Source organism: Bubalus bubalis, chromosome 3 (genome assembly GCF_019923935.1).
Source record: "Bubalus bubalis isolate 160015118507 breed Murrah chromosome 3, NDDB_SH_1, whole genome shotgun sequence".
NCBI lineage: Eukaryota > Metazoa > Chordata > Mammalia > Artiodactyla > Bovidae > Bubalus > Bubalus bubalis.
The window spans coordinates 63,207,309-63,228,348 of record NC_059159.1 but is presented as its reverse complement, the minus strand read 5'-3'; the positions used below and the strand labels follow the sequence as shown (position 1 = coordinate 63,228,348).

The 21,040-nt window shown below is 40.8% G+C and overlaps 1 protein-coding gene across 5 annotated transcripts in view; it reads right to left on the bottom strand.

The window, feature by feature from the left end:
• The window catches only part of ANXA10 (annexin A10), a 75,957-nt gene extending 58,231 nt beyond the window's left edge, over positions 1-17,726 (bottom strand). For 2 of the 5 annotated variants that reach the window (XM_044939666.2, XM_044939668.2), the window contains exon 1: positions 17,479-17,724. In XM_044939666.2, the coding sequence (XP_044795601.1) occupies positions 17,479-17,496 (18 nt within the window). In that variant the 5' untranslated portion in view covers positions 17,497-17,724. Of the gene's footprint in view, positions 1-17,478 lie in introns of all 5 variants that reach the window. The other 3 variants (XM_044939669.2, XM_044939667.2, XM_006048424.4) reach the window with 3 other exon arrangements.
• Positions 17,727-21,040: the final 3,314 nt, after the last annotated feature.

The window sequence follows — 21,040 nt, the reverse complement described above, 5'->3', positions numbered from 1 at the left end:
CCATGGGGTCGCTAAGAGTTGGACACGACTGAGTGACTTCACTTTCACTTTTTACTTTCATGCATTGGAGAAGGAAATGGCAATCCATTTCAGTGTTCTTGCCTGGAGAATCCCAGGGGCGGGGAAGCCTGGTGGACTGCCATCTATGGGGTCACACAGAGTTGGACACGACTGAAGTGACAGCAGCAGCAGCAGCAGCATTAGAAATCAATAAAACTGAAGAGAAAAATACATGAAATAAACGAAATGCAAGAAATGAAATCATAAGCTTGTATTCTGAACAACAATAGAATTGGTAAAACTCCAGCCAGGCTGACAAAAACAGAAAAAATACAAACTATAAATATGAATATACCTGAGACATCATTATGAAAAAGGAATGTTAAGAACGATTCCATGTCCATAAATATGATAATTTAAATTTCTTTTCCTTGGCAGACAAAAACTATCAAGCTTTACTCAAGAAAAACAAATAAGATGAATAGCCAGAGCCTATTCACTTCCCTATTCTAATTCATAGTTAGCATTGCATCAAGAGGAAGAACTTCAGGCACATAGTTTCACTGGAGGTTTTTATCAATCATTCAAGGAATAAATAATAGCCAATTTCATAAATTCTCTTATAAGAAATAGAAGAGAACACTTTCTACCTCATTCTGTGGAGCCAGAATTGCACTAACCCCAAATCTAACCATTACAAGAAAAGAAAATTACAGAACTGTAACTTAGTAGGTGATTGCAGCCATGAAATTAAAAGACAATTGCTCCTTGGAAGAAAAGCTATGACAAACCTAGACAGTGTGTTAAAAAGAAGAGACATCATTTTGCCTACCAAGGTCCATCTAGCCAAAGCTATAGTTTTTCCAGTAGTCATGTATGGATGTGAGAGTTGGCCCATAAAGAAGGCTGAGTGCTAAAGAATTGATGCTTTTGAACTGTGATGATGGAGAAGACTCTTGCAAGTCCTTTGGACAGCAGGGAGATCCAACCAGTCAATCCTAAAGGAAGTCAACCTTGAATATTCATTGAAAGGACTGATGCTGAAGCTGAAGCTCCAATACTTTGACCACCTGATGCGAAGAACAGGCACATTGGAAAAGACCCTGATGCTGGGAAAGACTGAAGGCAGGAGGAGAAGGGGGAAGCAGAGGATTAAATGGTTGGATGGCATCACCGACTCAATGGACGTGAGTTTGAGCAAACACCGGAGATAGTGAAGGATAGGGAAGCCTGGAATGCTGCAGAACATGGGGTCACAAAGAGTCAAACACGATTTAATGAGTGATCAACAAAAACTCTTAGTAACATAGATGCAAAAGTGCCCAATCTAAGAAAATCCAGTGCAGCATATGTAAAAACAATAAGTAGCATGACCAAATAAGGATTATTCCAAGAATGCAAGACTGATTTGATGTTCAAAAATCAATCAGTTTACTTTATTATACCAGAAATCAAAGGAACTAAAACAGCTGAAACAGATTTGAAAAAGAAAAACATAATTAGAGGAATAAGGCTGATTTTAAGAATTATTATGAAGTCACAGTAAGAATGGATTGTGATATTAGCTAATGTTCTAGAAAATAAGATGAATGGAACAGAATAGAGAATGAAGCAACAGACAAATAATCTTGAGTAAGTTGTAAAAGCAGTTCAATGGATAAAGAATAGTTTTCCCAAGAAATGGGCCTATAGAAAGTGAACATCAATATGCTAAAAATTTAAGCTTGACTTATACCTCCCACCTCATACAAAAATTAACCCCCACTTTCTCTTAGGCCTAAATAGAAATGCTAAGTGTGTGAAATATCTGGAAGAAAATATAGAAGAAAATCTGCATGACTTTGGGTTAGTCAAAAGTTTTTAGTCAGGACAACAAAAATGTAGTCTATAAATACAAAAAGATAAATTGAACTTTGTCAAAACTGAAAACTTTTGCTCTGTGAAAAATGTTAAAAAATGAAGACAGGGAATTCCCTGGTTGTTCAGTGGTTAGGAGTCTATGCTTCCATTGCAGGGAGCATGGGTTTGAAACCTGGTTGGGAACCTAAGATTCCACAAGGCTTGTGGTTTGGTGAGGGGGAAACAAAAAGGACAAGTAACAGAATGGGAGAAAATATTTGTAAACCATTCCCTCGTGGGTCAGTGATAAAGAATCTGCCAGCAATACAGGAGACCTAGGTTCAATCCCTGGGTTGGCAAGATCCCCTGGAGAAGGGAATGGCAACCCAACTCCAGTGTTCTTGCCTGGAGAATCCCATGGACAGAGGAGCCTGGCAGGCTACAGTCCATGGGGTCACAAAGAGTCAACACAACTGAGCAGCTAACACGTAAAGATGCTAAGAGATAAGCTGACACATTTTCAATGATGGTATGGTAAATAAGTATATGAAAAACTATTAACATCATTTATGTTAAAAAGTTCGACATAAAGCGACAGTGAGATATAGCTGCATACATTGCTGGGTGGAAGGCAAAACTGTGGGCTGCTGAGGAATAACAACTGGGAAGTTTCTTATAAAGTTTAAACACAGTCTTATCATACAGCCTGATGATCTCAGTCCTAGATATTTGTCTAAAAGCAATGGAACCCTATGTTTATTCAAAAACCTTAATTTAAGTGTTCTTAGAAGCTTTTTTTTTTAAATTTTATTTTATTTTTAGACTTTACATAACTGTATTAGTTTTGCCAAATATCAAAATGAATCCGCCACAGGTATACATGTGTTCCATTGGTAAAAGTTGAAAACAAGCCAGATATTCTTCAAACTGAATAGATAAACAGACTGCAGAACACCCATTCAATACTGCTTTTCAGCCATAAAACGACAACCTCTGAGTCATTCAACAAATTGGATACATGTTAAATGCATTCCACTAAGTGAAAGAAGCAAAATCCAAAAGGTTTGATAGTCTGTAATTCCTTTTATGTGAAAATCTGGAAACTCTAGTAGAACTAGAGTAATGGTAACTAGGTCAGTGTTTGCCAGGGTTTGAGGGCTGGGGTCTTTGTTGACTCCTGACAGGAAGTGTGTATGGTGTTTGGGGCGATGGAAGTGTCTATAGGGAAATATATTGGATCCATAACTCAAAACTCTTACAACTGTATACTGCAAAGAACATATTTTACCACACATGAATTTAACAAAATGAGCTGTGATGGAGAGGAACCTGACAGGGAACACAGATTGTAGCAAAGCTGTTTAAATTGCACGTGAACCTTGTAACCACAGTCAAGTGGATTGGGAGAAAGAAAGACCCCAAAGTAACTTGGGAAAATAGCGTTTGACCAGAAACTGACACTCAGGATGAAAGGAACCCAGATAGTGTCCTCTTCCTGGCAGTTAACCATGCGTTAAACTTCATGGACGTGTGTTTGCATGCGTGTGTGCTCAGTTGCTCAGTCGTGTCCAACTCTTTGCAATCCCATAGACTTTAGCCCTCCAAGCTTCTCTGTCCATGGCATCCTCCAGGCAAGAATACTGGAGTGGGTTGCCATTTCCTTCTCCAGGGGATCTTCCTGACCCAGGGCTCGAACCTGCATCTCCTGCACTGGCTGGCAGATTGTGTTCCTCTGAGCCACCAGGGAAGTCTTCATATACAAGTGCAATAGAGTTAAAGAAATGAGCACGTGCATTTTAGGTAGTTTCAGTTATAAATATGGAGAAGGTTGACATGTGGATCCTGAATTAGATCGAATGTATCAATATGAAAACAGATGATAGATAGCTAGAGAGAGAAACCAGCCACCATAGGTAACTGTACTGTGAACCAGCTGTGTGGACAGGGAGGTGCCTGCAAAGTCTGTTAGCATTCCTTCTGTCCCACTGTCTCTGCTGGCCCAGCTAACGTGTTTACCAAAGACGTTCTTTTCCATCTCCATGTGAATTGCCTTTCCTCCTCTGAGGTCCCAACCCCCTACCCCCAACATCCTCTTTGTCTTTAGCTGAGATGTTGTTTAAGCTAAGGGTCTCAGCCATTTTGGCGAGTGACTCAATTTTCTTGGGTCTCTCCCAGGTGTATATGCTTTTCTGTCAGGGAACATTTAACAGGAGTATTCCTGTGTGCTGTTTCCTGTCTCTCATAAATCCTCTGTTCCTTATCAGTTTCTGGTAATGAGTGGAGTGGCACACTGCTCCCAGGACTGAGGTCATGAGATAAAATGCATGCATGGATTTCCTTCAGTAAACATTCTCCTTACGACAAAAGTGCTTAGTCACGACCCTCTTTCTTGAGATATGGATTGTCTTCTGACATTATGATCATTGTTAATTCCTTGTTTCCTTGATAACAGTTGCTGTACGTCTGGGTTTCTGATCTTTATCATTGTCGAAAGAAATTCCTTGTACAACAGCCTATTACATACTTACAGAAAGATCATTAAAGCACCCTTGTTCCACCAGAGGCTTGGGTCCCCGTGACTTTCTTTCTCTCTCTCTCTCTCCCTCCCTCTGGCTAATTCTCTGGAGCGTGGAAACCCGCCAAGCTCACTCTCCTGTCCAGGCTTTCAAGACCTCTTCGAGAGGACACCTTGTGCCTTCGTGAGCAGTGCAAGCCCTGTTCAATGGTTTTATTGGTTCTCTATGTAAACCAGGGAATATTACTTTCTTTCTCTCTTTCACTTTTTTATCATCGATCTGGAACAACAGGTTCCAGTCCATTAAAGGACTGCAACACTTTCAACTTCTGTGTGATCTTCTCCTGTTCATCTGTCTCAGGCCCATTTAATTCTTAGACCAGCCAGAAGAACGTAGACAGATGGAAAATTCTTCCTCCCTGACAGGGCTATTATTTGTACTTATTTGGGCCTGTAAAAACTAAAATAACATTTTCCCAAAACCATTTCCAATCTCTGAAGCATTCAAATTATTCCAAATCAGTATTATATGTGAGAGAAAGACCAAGTTCACTAAGGGAGGCAATCAGAAGTCACTGACCTCCTCTTGAAGAAGAACTTGACACATCCCTGTACAGTCACCCTATGGTGTTTGGAATGTGTCTGAAATGACACAGAAAAGAAGTGCAGGGACTGAGGTCTCCAGGAGTTTTGTAGGTCATTAAATCATCGTAGGTTCAGGTGTGACCTTGGCTGCACCAAGAATTCTCACTTCAAAACCAGTAATTTGTGTGTCATTGAGGGTTCATAAATCTGACCCATCTTTGCTTTGAAGGGACTACTGTACTCACTGTGAATATTTGCCTTTTTAAAACATGAGCTATGTGCTTGATTAAACACACAGCTTGATTAAGTACACAGGTGATGAAAGGTACACAGAAGGTGTGTGACCCCACATACAGTGCCTCTATCTTTATCCACCCTTTTTTTTTATGTTTTATTTACCCTTTAAAACAATGACATTTTGAGCCTGGCAACTAAATGAAAGCTTCAGTTCAGTTCAGTTCAGTTGCTCAGTCATGTCCGACTTTTTGCAACCCCATGAATCGCAGCATGCCAGGCCTCCCTGTCCATCACTAGCTCCCGGAGTTCACTCAAAATCATGTCCATCAAGTCGGTGATGCCATCCAGCCATCTCATCCTCTGTTGTCCCCTTCTCCTGCCCCCAATCCCGCCCAACATCAGTGTCTTTTCCAATGAGTCAACTCTTCGCATGAGGTGGCCAAGTACTGGAGTTTCAGCTTTAGCATCAGTTCTTCCAATGAAAACCCAGGGCTGATCTCCTTTGGGATGGACTGGCTGGGCGTCCTTGCAGTCCATGGGACTCTCAAGAGTCTTCTCCAACACCACAGTTCAAAAGCATCAATTCTTCCGTGCTCAGCTTTCTTCACAGTTCAACTCTCACAGCCATAAATGACCACTGGAAAAACCATAGCTTTGACTAGATGGACCTTTGTTGGCAAAGTAATATCTCTGCTTTTTAATATACTGTCTAGGTTGGTCATAACTTTCCTTCCAAGGAGTAAGCGTCTTTTAATTTCATGGCTGCAGTCACCATCTGCAGTGATTTTGGAGCCCAAAAAAATAAAGTCTGACACTGTTTCCACTGTTTCCCCATCTATTTGCCATGAAGTGATGGGACAAGATGCCATGATCTTTGTTTTCTGAATGTTGAGCTTTAAGCCAACTTTTTCACTCTCCACTTTCACTTTCATCAAGAGGCTTTTTAGTTCCTCTTCACTTTCTGCCATAAGAGTGATGTCATCTGTATATCTGAGGTTATTGATATTTCTCCCAGCAATCTTGATTCCAGCTTGTGCATCTTCCAGCCCAGCGTTTCTCATGATATACTCTGCATATAAGTTAAATAAGCAGGGTGACAATATACAGCCTTGACATACTCCTTTTCCTATTTGGAACCAGTGTGTTGTTCTATGTCCAATTCTAACTGTTGCTTCCTGACCTGCATGCAGGTTTCTCAAGAGGCAGGTCAGGTGGTCTGGTATTCCCATTTCTCTTTCAGAATTTCCCACAGTTTATTGTGATCCACACAGTCAGTCAAAGGCTTTGGCATAGTCAATAAAGCAGAAATAGATGCTTTTCTGGAACTCTCTTGCTTTTTCAATGATCCATCAGATGTTGGCAATTTGATCTCTGGTTCCTCTGCCTTTTCTAAAACCAACTTGAACATCTGGAAGTTCATGGTTCATGTATTGCTGAATCCTGGCTTGGAGAATTTTGAGCATTACTTTACTAGCATGTGAGATGAGTGCAATTGTGCAGTAGTTGGAGCATTCTTTAGCATTGCCTTTCTTTGGGATTGGAATGAAAACTGCCCTTTTCCAGTGCTGTGGCCACTGCTGAGTTTTCCAAATGTGCTGGCATATTGAGGGCAGCACTTTCACAGCATCATTTTTCAGGATTTGAAATAGCTCAACTGGAATTCCATCACCTCTACTAGCTTTCTTCGTAGTGATGCTTTATAAGGCCTACTTGGCTTCACATTCCAGGATGCCTGGCTCTAGGTGAGCAATCACACCATTGTGATTATCTGGGTCATGAAGCTCTTTTTTTTGGTACAGTTCTGTGTATTCTTGCCACCTCTTCTTAATATCTTCTGCTTCTGTTAGGTCCATACCATTTCTGTCCTTTATTGAGCCCATCTTTGCATGAAATGTTCCTTTGGTATCTTGAATTTTCGTGATGCATTCTCTAGTCTTTCCCATACTGTTGTTTTCCTCTATTTATTTGCATTGATCACTAAGGAAGGCTTTCTTATCTCTCATTGCTATTCTTTGCAATTCTGCATTCAGATGCTTATATCTTTGCTTTTCTCCTTTGCTTTTCACTTATCTTCTTTTCACAGCTATTTGTAAGGCCTCCCCAGAGAGCTGTTTTGCTCTTTTGCATTTCTTTTCCATGGTGATGGTCTTGATCCTTGTCTCCTGTACAATGTCACAAACCTCCATCCATAGTTTACCAGGCACTCTGTCTATCAGTTCTAGTCCCTTAAATCTATTTCTCACTTCCACTGTATAATCATAAGGAATTTGATTTAGGTCATACCTGAATGGTCTAGTGGTTTTCCCTACTTTCTTCAATTTAAGTCTGAATTTGGCAATAAGGAGTTCATGATCTGAGCCACAGTCAGCTCCCAGTCTTGTTCTTGCTGCCTGTATAGAGCTTCTCCATATTTGGCTGCAAAGAATATCATCAATCTGATTTTGGTGTTGACCATCCATCTGGTGATGTCCATGTGTAGAGTCATCTCTTGTGTTGTGGAAGAGGGTGTTTGCTGTGACCAATGCATTCTCTTGGCAAAACCCTATTAGCCTTTGCCCTGCTTCATTCTGTACTCCAAGGCCAAATTTGCCTGTTACTCCAGGTGTTTCTTGACTTCCTACTTTTGCATTCCAGTCCCCTATAAGGAAAAGGACATCTCTTTTGGGTATTAGTTCTAAAAGGCCTTGTAGGTCTTCATAAAAGTGCTCAACTTCAGCTTCTTCAGCATTACTGGTTGGGGCATAGGCTTGGATTACCGTGATATTGAATATTTTGCCTTGGAAACAAACAGAGATCATTCTGTCATTTTTGAGATTGCATTCAAGTACGCATTTTTGACTCTTTTGTTGGCCATGATGGCTACTCCATTTCTTCTAAGGGATTCCTGCCTGCAGTAGTAGATATAATGGTCATCTGAGTTAAATTCACCCATTCCAGTCCATTTTAGTTTGCTGATTCCTAGAATGTCAACGTTCACTCTTGCCATCTCCTGTTTGAGCACTTCCAATTTGCCTTTATTCATGGACCTAACATTCCAGGTTCCTATGCAATATTGCTCTTTACAGCATTGGATCTTACTTCTGTCACCAGTCACATCCACAACTGGATATTGTTTTTGCTTTGGCTCCATCCCTTCATTCTTTCTGGAGTTATTTCTCCACTGATCTCCAGTAGCATATTGGGCACTTACCAACCCGGGGAGTTCCTCTTTCAGTATCCTATCATTTTGCCTTTTCATACATGCTTGAGGTCAGGGGAGGTGGCTTAGAGGAGCAACCCCATGTCCAGGGAGCAGTGGTTGCTCAGGCACAGGAGGGCTGAGAGGAGCTACCCCACAAGGTCAGGAGGGGTGGCAGTGAGGAGATACCGCTCGCCCAAGGTAAGGAGCTGCGGCTGCGCTTTGCTGGAACAGCTGTGAAGGGATACCCCACGTCCAAGGTAACAGAAACCCAAGTAAGATGGTACATGTTGTGAGAGGGCATCAGAGGGCAGACACACTGAAACCATAATCACAGAAAACTAGCCAATCTGATCACATGGAGCACAGCCTTGTCTAACTCAATAAAACTAAGCCATGCCCACCCAGGATGGGTGGGTCATGGTGGAGAGGTCTGACAGAATGTGGTCCACTGGAGAAGGGAATGGCAAACCACTTCAGTATTCTTGCCTTGAGAACCCCATGAACAGTATAAACAGTATGGAATGAAAGCTTAGTAGAATGTATATATATGTATATTCACTACCTCTAAAGAATTGAACAATAATTCAAGCGGATTACTTTTATAGTGGTGACAAGAACAGGAGTCATCCAACTCTAAAATACAATAGGATTCATATATTTTTAAAACCGTAACTAATACATATTCCTTAGAACAATATGTCTGCTGGGGTTAATGTGCTTTTTTTTTTTATAACTTGAAAAAATATTTCTTCCATGTTTTTAATCCTTCTCACTTAAAAATTAAATAGCACTAAGGTTGTAATTGATAAATAGAATGATAAAATACATTCATATCTTGTTACTTTATTACAAATTGCCACATAATAAACTGAAAAGATAATCCAGAGTGGCCTATGAGTGAAACTGATTCCCACTTTTTCTCTAACAGGACCATGTAACACAGAGTATCGTATGCACATATAGCCTAGAATCACTCTTTTGTACATCATACATGTCATGGTCTGTTAGCATCTTATTTTCCTGCTTCCTTCAAGTGTAGTGACCAGGATGTCTGAAGGTTACATAAATCAAAGCATAATGTAGAGACTGTACTCCAACTCCGTACAGTGATAATGAGACAGGAGGGTGCAGGGCTCAACCTTTGAAGGAATGACAGAGCCCAAAGACATGATGTAAACTGACTAGACCCAAATAGGCACACGATGGTGGACGGGTTGACCTCCACTTGACCTGGAGCCTCGATACGCACTCACTGGAATACAACAGCAAGCTGGGTGACACACCCCTGGCACCACGACCACAAGGTCAGAAAGTGGGCAGTGGCCCAGTTCCTGGAAATCACAGCCCCTTCCCTGAAATAGCTGGAATATTCCTCCAACTCCTTAACCTATAAAATTTCCCACTGCTATAAAAACTGACTCCCCATGCCCAGGGCCTGCTCTTGCCTTCTGAGATGACCCACATGCTGTCTATGGAGTGTGTATCTCCCTTAGTAAACCTTCTTTACACGACTGAACACAGACACATGCACACACACACACACACACACACACACTTTACCATGGCTCACTCTTGAATTCTTTCCTGCTCTAAGTCAGGAAGCCACACTTGGCAGCCATCCCAGGGCCTCAGACATGACCCACTCTCTTTCCTGTGTAAATAAGATGGGATGCTGACAAAGAAGATGAGTCTTAAAAAGCAGTCTTTTCTATGCCTTGGATGACAAAGGCACGTCCACAGGCTATAAGCAGGGTATTATGAATTCTTGAAGACAATCCCAAAGAGGCTCAAGGAGGGAGGTTGACAATGTGAACTCTGAAATACATTTTAAAAATTCCCATAATCTTTTTGCTTTTGATGAATGATTACAAGAAGTTTGCACTGATAGCAGAAATTAGTGGTAGATAGAGGGCTGGGTATTGGTCTAAAGGTAGTGCTATAGCAATGAAGTATCAGCAGGTAACACCCTCCAAACCATCTCTCTATCTGCTTTCTCCACTTCCTGTTATCTTGGGAATGCATGATTCATTAGAGTAACCATGAGTCTCATTGCTCAGTCATCGTTGCTTCAGTCTTTAATCTCGAGACTTAACAAAAGAAGTATAGTTTTTGAAAGTGATTTGTGATAATCTGATGATGTTCTTGTACTGTTTGTTAAGTGGGTTGATAAAATAAAAATATCATCAACCATATTTTTCTTGTTCCTTTGGTTTTACAACTCCTAGTGCTATTTATATTTGCAGTTGGTTCTGGCTTTGCCCTAATGTTATGAGAATGAGCACCGTGTATTAATGAGAGTAGATATATAATGTCAAAAATCTTCCCTGATAATTTGCAATCACCTGGAAACCTGGACATTTACAAGAAGTCAGCATGTCCAGAGAGGTATGTGAGAAAGGTGTCTTATCTTCCACGGACCCTGTAGTCTGTACACTATAAGCACTCTGGAAACTGAAAATGATGCTACAACATGAAACTGTGTTTCATTCTTGTTATCACAGTGAACAATGACTTGTAAACCAAGACCAGAAGCTTGTTTCCATGCTCCTCTATAATGTTTTTACCTCCTCCTCTGTAACTCACTCCAGAATGATGGTGGTCCCTACACCATCATCAATGGAATTCATGTTTTTGACAGTTGTACTCACTGTTGTGTCCACAAGACCCAGAAGTTTGAGCAGAGATAGAAGCAGGAGTCCAGGTAGGAGGCAGCTGCAGGAAGCCATCAGGTAATGATGATGGTGGTGTGGATGGCTGGATGTAGAGGACTGGTGAGAGGTGTTGTGTAGTGAATTCTGTGACTGTAGAGCCTACAGGTTCTGCTGGTGGATCATTGTGAGGTGTGAGGGAGACAGAGGGGCTTCCCAGGTGGCTCAGTGGTAGCGAATCTGCCTGCAATGCAGGAGACTCGGTTTGATCCCTGGTTGGAAAGATCCCCTGAGGAAGGAAATGGTAACCCACTACAGTACTCTTGGCTGGATAATTCCATGGACAGAGCAGCCTGGCAGATGACAATCCATGGTGTCACAGTGAGTCGGACATGACTGAGCATACACAAACTCATGAGAGTCAGAGGAGTCAGGAGTAACTCTGATTTTCAAGCTTTTACCTTTCTTTTCCTCTGACCTAAACCAAGGATGGAGTGAGTTTTTACTTCCTGAGTAGACACCCACTTGTATGAATCTGGGATTCAGGCACAGGTGATGAGTTGAGATGTACATTCCAAGAAGGCCCTGTGTGTAGATTGTAATTAAAGTCAGTAGATTGGATGCAATGACCGAAGGAGTGGCTATAAATAAGTTCAAGGATTTAGCCCTGGGGCTTTCCCTGGCAAAGAGCCTAAGTTAGACCTCACCCATATGTCTGCAAGAGAAGGCAGAGAATGGGGTATAGGTCAGGTCATGGAGGTCACTGCCAACATCCACACGACCTGTAGAGGGGGTGAGTGACAGCCCAGGTAGGATGGAGCCAGGGATATTCAGAGGCGAGGAGCTGGATAACACAAGTACAATACACTTTGGAGGACATAAAAAACAGAGTTTGCAATAACTGGTGAAGGAAGTGGGATTGTGAGAAACTTTTTAGCATGGTAGAAGCTATAAGGGCACTCCACTCCAGTACTCTTGCCTGGAAAATCCCATGGATGGAGGAGCCTGGCAGGCTGCAGTCCATGGGGTCGCTAGAGTTGGACACAACTGAGCGACTTCACTCTCACTTTTCACTTTCATGCATTGGAGAAGGAAATGGCAACCCACTCCAGTGTTCTTGCCTGGAGAATCCCAGGGACGGGGGAGCCTGGTGGGCTGCTGTCTATGGAGTCGCACAGAGTTGGACATGACTGAAGCGACTTAGCAGCAGCAGCAGAAGCTATTTACAGATAAAGAGAATTTATTCATATGAGAATATATTTCTGTTTCCACCCTTGGAACTTTTGCTGGTATTCAAATTTGCTCATGAATGTTATGAATACTTACACACATATATACGAATATACATATGTGTGTGTGTGTGTGTGTGTGTCTATGTGTACAAGCACGTTAGTAATGGTGCAGACTTAACCTCCTCTCTAGAAGCCGTGTGCTGGGATGTTGAGAGCCAGGGCTTCTGCATTAGTTGGGTTCAAATGCTGGCACAGCTACTTAATAAAACTGCTAATAGTAGTTCCCAGGTGTGTTTGTGCTTCAGGTCTTCTCAGAGCATTACCTGCCAAGTAATCCTCGAGAGACTCATATAATACAGGTGTTATTATACCACCTATTTTCTGTGCTGTGTGCTGTGCTAAGTTTCTTAGTCATGTCCAACTCTTTGTGATCCCACTGACTGCAGCCATGGGATTCTGTCCTCTGTCCACGGGATTCTCCAGGCAAGAATACTGAAGGGGGTTGCCATGGCATCCTCCAGGAGATCTTCCTGACCCAAGGAAGGAATCCACGTCTCTTATGCATATTCTGCATTAGCAGGTGGGTTCTTTACCACTTGTACCACCTGAGAAGCCCATATCACCCATCTCACAGGTAGGAAAATTGAGATGCAGAAAGCTTAAGTAAGGGCTTCCCAGGTTGGTGCTCAGTGGTAAAGAACCCGCCTGCCAAAACAAGAGATGCGGGTTCAATCCCTGGGTGGGGAAGATCCCCTGGAGGTGAAAAATGGCAACCCACTCTAGTATTCTTGCCTGGGAAATCCCATGGACAGAGAAGCCTGGTGGGTGACAGTCCATGGGGTCAAAAAGAGTCGGACACAACTGAGTGACTAAATAACAACCAAGCTTGAGTAAATGGTCCTCAGCATAGAGCCTTGGAGGTGAAGCTGGCCCTGAGTGCTTGTTCAGTAGTGATCCTACGGTTATGTTTGCCCTGCTCTTACAATAAAGCAGTCCATAACTGTTAAAGGAGTTTTGAAATATTATTAGCAATAATAATAATACTTATTAGCAATATGCTTATATAGGACTATAAGGAAAACGTGACCGCATAGACTTTTCCAGTCCAGTATGTATGAGTTCAACAGAAGCTTCAGTTGCAGTGGAGGCCTCACCCACATGAGTCATGAGTCTTGTTAAATCCTGGCATGTCAAGTTCAGACAACACAGTCCTGTGATAGTAAAATGCAATCACAGTATGAATAACCTTTTCTTATTATTTGTTCAGTAAGTCATACTGTAGATAAGCAATCAAAATCACATTTCTAGCTTGGAATATTTCTCTCAGGAGTCCCTTTCTATAGGAAAATCTGCTTTTAAAATGTTCTTGCCTTTGAATCAACTGCACTCCAATAAAAATTTTTTTAAAAAAGATCTTGCCCCTCCCAGCTTCTGCCTGCAAGGGAGGGAGGCCTTTTCAGCCTGAAGGCCCTCCTGGACTGAAAACCCGGACTTGCTTCTGATTTACTGCCCATCTGCCTTCCCCACCTGCCATTCATACCTGAGCAGCCGTGCATTTAATTCATGTTGTTGTTATTCAGTCCTCAGTCTTGTCCGACTGTTTTCGACCCCATGGACTGTCACCTGCCAGGCTTCCCTGTCCATGGGATTTCCCAGGCAAGAATACTGGAGTGGGCTGCCATTTCCTCCTCCAGGGGATCTTCTCCACCCAGGGATCAAACCCAAGTCTGTGCCTCCCGCATTAGCAGGTGGATTCTTTAATAATGAGACTTGTTTCATGTTAGTTGGGCTGAAATGCAGACTGCCTGGTTGCCATTCTAGACGTTAGCTCAGCTGCTGTTGTCAGACTGTTCTCAAGCCATTTTGGAAGCAAATCTATGAGTAACAGCATCTCTGTGAAAATACTGCTGCTAATTTCCTCTCTCAATTGGACTGACAAAGGGTCTGCTCTTTCCTTTGTAACATAACCTCTAATTATGTAGGATAATCACACTTAGGGGCTTCCCTGGTAACTCAGCTGGTAAAGAATCCACCTGCAGTGCAGGAGACCTGGGTCAGGAAGATCCCCTGGAGGAGGGCATGGCAACCCACTCCAGTATTCTTGCCTGGAGAATCCCCAGGGACAGAGGAGCCTGGTGGGTGACAGTCCATGGGGTTGCAAAGAGTCGGACATGACTGAGTGACTAACACACAGCAGTCACACTTAGATGTGTTTAACTTCTAACTGTGTATGTGTGATGGATACGGTTTTGGAGTTACATTCTGTTTCACCACTTCCTGCCTTTTCATTCCTGGAAAAATTATTTAACTTCTTTAAGCCTCAATATATTCATATGGAAACTGGTAGATAAAATTTTCCTTGAAGGTTGTGAAACCTAAAAACAATATGTTTAAAACCACTGAGCAGAATGTCTGGAGCCTCCAAGAAGAATGGAAGGATCTTTGCCTGTCCAGGAGTATTCTTGTAAAAAGATTCACAGTGACTGTCCCATCAGACAAGGCATGCAAAGCTCCTGCTGTTTATCACAGACTCAGGAAATTTTAATAGTGATAACTTCTCTCTGTGTAAAGTAAAATGTAAATTCAGGTGTGGAATATGTGCTCAACATATTATATTGCTTGTGATCTTCCTATGATTAACTTTTTTTCAGATTCAATAAATGTGGTAGAAATAGGAAAATTGTCAAAAGGAAAGGAAAAGGACTAAAATTTCTTTTGAGGCAAAAAGGAAGAGTGTTACCAAATAAAGGAGTCTATAATAAATAAAATGCTACTGTACAAAATGATGGAGGAGGAAATGATAACCCAATCCACTGTTCTTGCCTTGGAAATCCCGTGGACAGAGAAGCCTGGTGGGCTACAGTCCATGGAGTCACAGAGGAGTCAGACACGACTAAGTGACTGAGCACGCATACAAAAAGGGGAAATCAGTTGATGACAAAACAGGACAAAAACAGCCAACAGTTTTGGCAGAAGAATTGGGGCAATGTATGTGGAAGGGACAGTGTTTTTCTGTGGATAAGAGCTTGAGTTACAGTGACAGAGAGACCTGGTTTAGATACGGATTTGGGCATGTTTTAGGTAATGCTCTGCAGTGAAATTTCTTCCACTCCAAGAGACATGTTATGATACCATCTTCCTGATGGGTGATTTATATCTGGCTAAGTAGTAAATCAAAACAATTCCAGGCTTGCCAACATCATTTCATTAAATCTTGCTTTTAACAGTTTTACAGTCAAGCACACCTGTAAAATACTTACACCTGTAAAATACTTTCAGGAAAGTGAATTTACCTTCTTGATGTAACTAACCCAGTTGAATTACTTTAATCCCTGAGGGTCATCTAACTCCAAAACTCTGGAAAGTAATTTTCAAGGAGTGAATATGCTTCTTTCCTATAGAAATATAACTGCTTTTCTTTAATTCTTGCCTCTTGCTTAATTTCTGTTTAAATTTTATATGTTTTGTAACTGACATAACACATTATTTTGGTGGCTCTAAAGATAGTCATGTGTTTATACCAAGGGGGTGAATTCAGGTGTCATTCAATCAGAGCTGTTGAGAAGAAGGCTCAGTTGATAATTTAACTTTAGTTTAAACTTAATAGTTTAACAAGCAACCCAGTCAGTAATTATCTCCCCTATGACTTGAGGACTTTTACTTATTGTGCAAAAGCCTGCCTTTTGCTGAAGGACACACACCCAGAATGGAGATTAAACAGGTGAACTTGACCTCATATATGCCTCGTTAATATCCAATTCTTCCCAGTTAGTCCATAAATCTTAAGGATATATATATATATATATATATATATATATAACTGGATTTATAAATATGAAAGTATAATAACATGATTATATAAAACCATTTATCATCAAAATTTTCTGAGATAATTCATAAAACCTAATATTTATCTCTAAAATAGATGATCAGAAAACTTAAAATGAAAGTTTAGGTCTGCTGAAATCCAAGTCTTTAATCTCTGATATTCTTCTTTATCTACAGAAGCATGGCAAACCACTGCATTTCTTTAAAAGCTTGTTATCATTGGTAACTTTTAGTACTCTCTGAAATGTAATTTAAATATTCTATTAATATATCTTTTGATAGATTGGCATAAAATATTAATATAAAACCATATGTACCACACAGAATATAGTTTTAATTACTTCCAAATAATTGTACTTGAATGAAAAAAGAGGGAGAAATTTTCTATTCATCCACGTACAATTATTTGAAAGTAATAATTGGGAGAAAACAACTTCTTTTACAAATTAAATCATTTACTGTGCTGGCCTAAATTATGTAACAACTTCTGTTTCTATAGTAGAATGTAACTGCCTTACAATTAATAAGATGATAAAGGAAGTTTCAACTGCAAATAAGATCCTGAAATCTCAAGATAAAATTAAGATTCATGAACTACTTTTTAGGTTCCATTCAATATTTAATTTGAAAAGCAATATAAGTAAATAAAAATTTCTAGGGATTAATATTTTGTAAATAGGTAAATAACATCATTTTTGTGCCAAAGTTTAACCAAATAATTGTTTTCTTTTCTTGCATAAAATTTTTTCATTAAAAATAAAAGGCTTCTGGAAAGCATTTTTAATGATACAGATTTTTAGAAAATCCTCAACAAATGTATATATAATTTCCAAGGTTGTGTGAAGTGGATATCTTTTCAAATGATGTATATTTAAATAACTCAGTGTCTCTATAGGCTCTTCCAAAGTTCATGGACTGTTAGAGTAATTGGATCAAAGTGACTCAGACAAGGAAAAAAATTAAATGACTAAACTAAGTCTTACATTTGTTTAAATTCAAAATAATTGTTAAAAAATAAACTATATTTTCTGAACATACCATAGATTTTAAATAAAAATTAGCAACCAGGTTTACTTTTAGTTTCTTATAGAGAGAAGTAAGTATGGAGACAAAAACAGCTTATTACTACTTCAGTTAGAATTCTAAGTCAGGTAACTTTAGAAAGTAGGGATCACTGAATTGCCTCTAGAGAACAATACATTATTTCAAAATTAGCACAAATTTGATATTTAATAACACAAACTTTGTTTAATAGTTACATTGGACACCTACTCATTAAAACTTTAATGAAGATAAATCAAAACACCAATATTTCTTGTCAAAAATGTCAAGAACCACAAATGAAATTTTGTAAACAAGGTTTACACATCTTGAAAAACTGTAAAGTTTTATGGAAATAGCCATTATACTCACATAGTCTCCACAAAACATTTTGATGATAATGTTTAACTTCAGGGCAGATCAAACGGTGTTTAGTGTTTGGTCAGTTGAATAGATTTGTTTCACTGTGTCCCTAGAAAGAACTCAAGTTCACCGTTCAGTCCAATTTAAGTGTGTCCACTGTCCACTTTGGTTTCTCAAGCAAGAAAACAGAGGGTCAGTTATGGACAAGCATTTATTAATATACTGAGCCACCAGTCACAGGCAGAATTAATGCACAAAACAAGCAGAATCGGTAGCTTAACCCCTGGCTCTGTGTTGATTTAAGAAACATTAATTATCAAACCAATCAAAGCAGTGTAATCTTTTGAGAAAGCTGGTGACTTATGGAAAGTGGGTTGATTAACCACATAGTTAATGATTTATTTTCTGCTTTGTCGTTTTTAACACTCAGACATTTTCAGTTCCTCCAGCCTCTAGCTTCATGCTTCACATGGCTAGGTTTTATATGCATCTATACCATTCACTTGGAGAAGGAAATGCAACCTGCTCCAGTATTCTTCCCTGGAAAATCCCGTGGATGGAGGAGGCTGGCAGGCTACGGTCAATGGGGTCGCAAAGAATTCCACACGACTTAGTGACTAACACACGTACCATTCACTAAATATATTAAACTGTTATGTGTCTTATGTTAAAAAATAGTTTATTTAGGAAAGAAATGATTACCCATCAGGAGAAGTTTTGGAGAAATCGTATATGTGCACCATCATTTGTACACTTGGGCTTCCCTCATAGCTCAGTTGGTAAAGAATCTACCTGCAATGCAGGAGTCCCTGGTTTGATTCCTGGGTCAGGAAGATCTGCTGAAGAAGGGATAGGCTACCCAATCTGGTATTCTTGGGCTTCCTTTGTGGCTCAGCTGGTAAAGAATCTGCCTGCAATGTGGGAGACCTGGGTTCGATCCCTGGAGAAGAGAAAGGCTACCCACTACAGTATTCTGGCCTGGAGAATTCCATGTATAATCCATGGGGTCACAAAGAGTCACACATGACTGAGTGACTTTCACTTTCATCTATACACTTTCATATGTATATACATTATTTTAGGATTTAGCCTTATTACATTTTGAGGAAACATTTTAAAAACAGCTTCAAAGTCCAATATACTGTTAGGAAATATCTGTAAGCATATGTTTCACACATTATTTCCCCCAAATCACAAAATAAATGTGTATTATAGCATTTTACTGCGACTTGCCACTTAGTGAACAACCCAGTGTTCATTTGTTGTTGTTGTGAGTCAGTCATCAAGTCCTGTCTGGCTCTTTGAGACCTCATGGACTGCAGCATGCCAGGCTTCCCTGTCCCCTGCCATCTCCTGGAGTTAACCCAAGTTCATGTACATCACATCAGTGATGCCATCCAACCATCTCATTCTCTGTCACCCCCTTCTCCTTCTGCCTTCAGTCTTTCCTAGCATCAGGATCTTTTCCAATGAGTAGGCTCTTCCCATCAGGTGGCACACATGTTGGAGCTTCAGTATCGGTCCTTCCAATGAATATTCAGGGTTGATTTCCTTTAGGATTGACTGGTTTGATCTCCTTGCTGTCAAAGGGACTCTCAAGCGTCTTATCCAGCACCACAGTTCAAAAGCATCAATTTTCCACTGCTCAAATTTCTTTATGGTCCAACTCTCACATCTGTACATGACTACTGGAAAGACCATAGCTTTGACTAGTTGGACCTTTGTCGGCAAAGTGATGTCTTTGCTCTTTAAGACACTGTTTAGGTTTGTTACAGCTTTCCTGCCAAGAAGCAATTGTCTTCTAATTTCTTGGTTGCAGTCACCAGTGGCAGTGATTTTAAAGCCTAAGAAGAGGAAATCTGTCATTGTTTCCACCTTTCCCCCTTCTATTTGCTATTAAGTGATGGGAGTAGATTCCATGATCTTAGTTTTTTAAATAATGAGTTTTAAGCCGGCTTTTCACTCACCTCCACCCTCATCAATAGGCTCTTTAGTTCCTCTTCACTTTCTGCCATTAGAGTGGTATCATCCACATATCTGAGGTTGTTGGTATTTCTCCCAGCAATCTTGATTCCAGCTTGTAACTCATCCAGCCTGGCATTTCACATGATGTACTTAACATCTAAGTTAAGTAAACAGGGTGACAATAAACATCCTTGGTATACTCCTTTCTCAATCCTGAACCAGTCAGTTGTTCCATACAAGGTTCTAATTGTTGTTTCTTGACCTGCATACAGGTTTCTCAGGAGACAGGTAAGAAGGTCTGGTATTCCCATCTCTTTAAGAATTTTCCACAGTTTGTTGTGATCCATGCAGTCAAAGGCTTTAGTGTAGTCAGTGAAGCAGAGGTAGATGTTTTTCTGGAATTCCCTTGCTGTCCCTTGATACCATAGTTTTCTTCTGCTGATTTGCATCATTGTAGCTATGGGGGTGGAGAAGGCAATGGCACCCCACTCCAGGACTCTTGCCTGGAAAATCCCATGGATGGAGGAGCCTGGTGGGCTGCAGTTCATGGGGTCACTAAGAGTCGGACACAACTGAGCGACTTCACTTTTCACTTTCATGCATTGGAGAAGGAAATGGCAATCCACTCCAGTGTTCTTGCCTGGAGAGTCCCAGGGACGGGGGAGCCTGGTGGGCTGCCATCTATGGGGTTGCACAGAGTTGGACACGACTGAAGCGACTTAGCAGCAGCAGCAGCAGCTATGGGGGTTGAGAAGATCAGGGAATCAAAAAGCCACAAATTCAGGTCTGAAAGCCTCAAATTCACACTTTTTTTTTTTTTCTGGCGGAAATTGCTTTACAATGTTTTGTTGGTTTTAGAACAATGCGAATCACTGATAATTACATGTATATATCCTCTCCCTCTCGAGCCTCCCTCCCACCCCCACATGCCACCCCCACTAGGTCATCACAGAGCGTGGAGCTGAGCTTTCTGTGCTACACAGCAGCCTCCCACTCGCTGTTTTACACATGGTAGTGTGGATATGTCGGTGCTGCTCTCCCAGTTTGTCCCACCCTCTCCTTCCTCCCCTGTATCCACAAGTATGTTCTCTACTAGGTTCATCAGTACCATTTTTCTAGATTCTCTATATATGCTTTAATATTCCCAGGTGGCTCAGAATCTGCCTGCTAATGTAAGAGATGCAATTGTGATTCCTGGGCCAGGAAGATACCCTTGAGTAGGATATGGCAACCCACTCCAGTATTCTGGCTGGAGAAATCCCATGGACAGAGGAGCCTGGCAGGCAACATACAGACCATGGGGTCGCAAAGGGTCAGACACAACTGATTGACACGCACATATACAATACTTCTTTTGACTTGCTTCACTTTGTATAACAAACTCTGTGTTCATCCACCTCACTGTAACTGACTCAAATTCATTCCTTTTCATGACTGAGTAATATTCTATTGTATATATGTAACACATCTTCTTTACCCATTCAGCTATTGATGGACATCTAGGTTGCTTCTGTGTCCAGCATTATTGTAAATAATGCTGCAGTGAACATTGAGGTACACGTGCATTTTTGAATTGTGGTTTTCTCAGGGTATATGTCCAGGGATT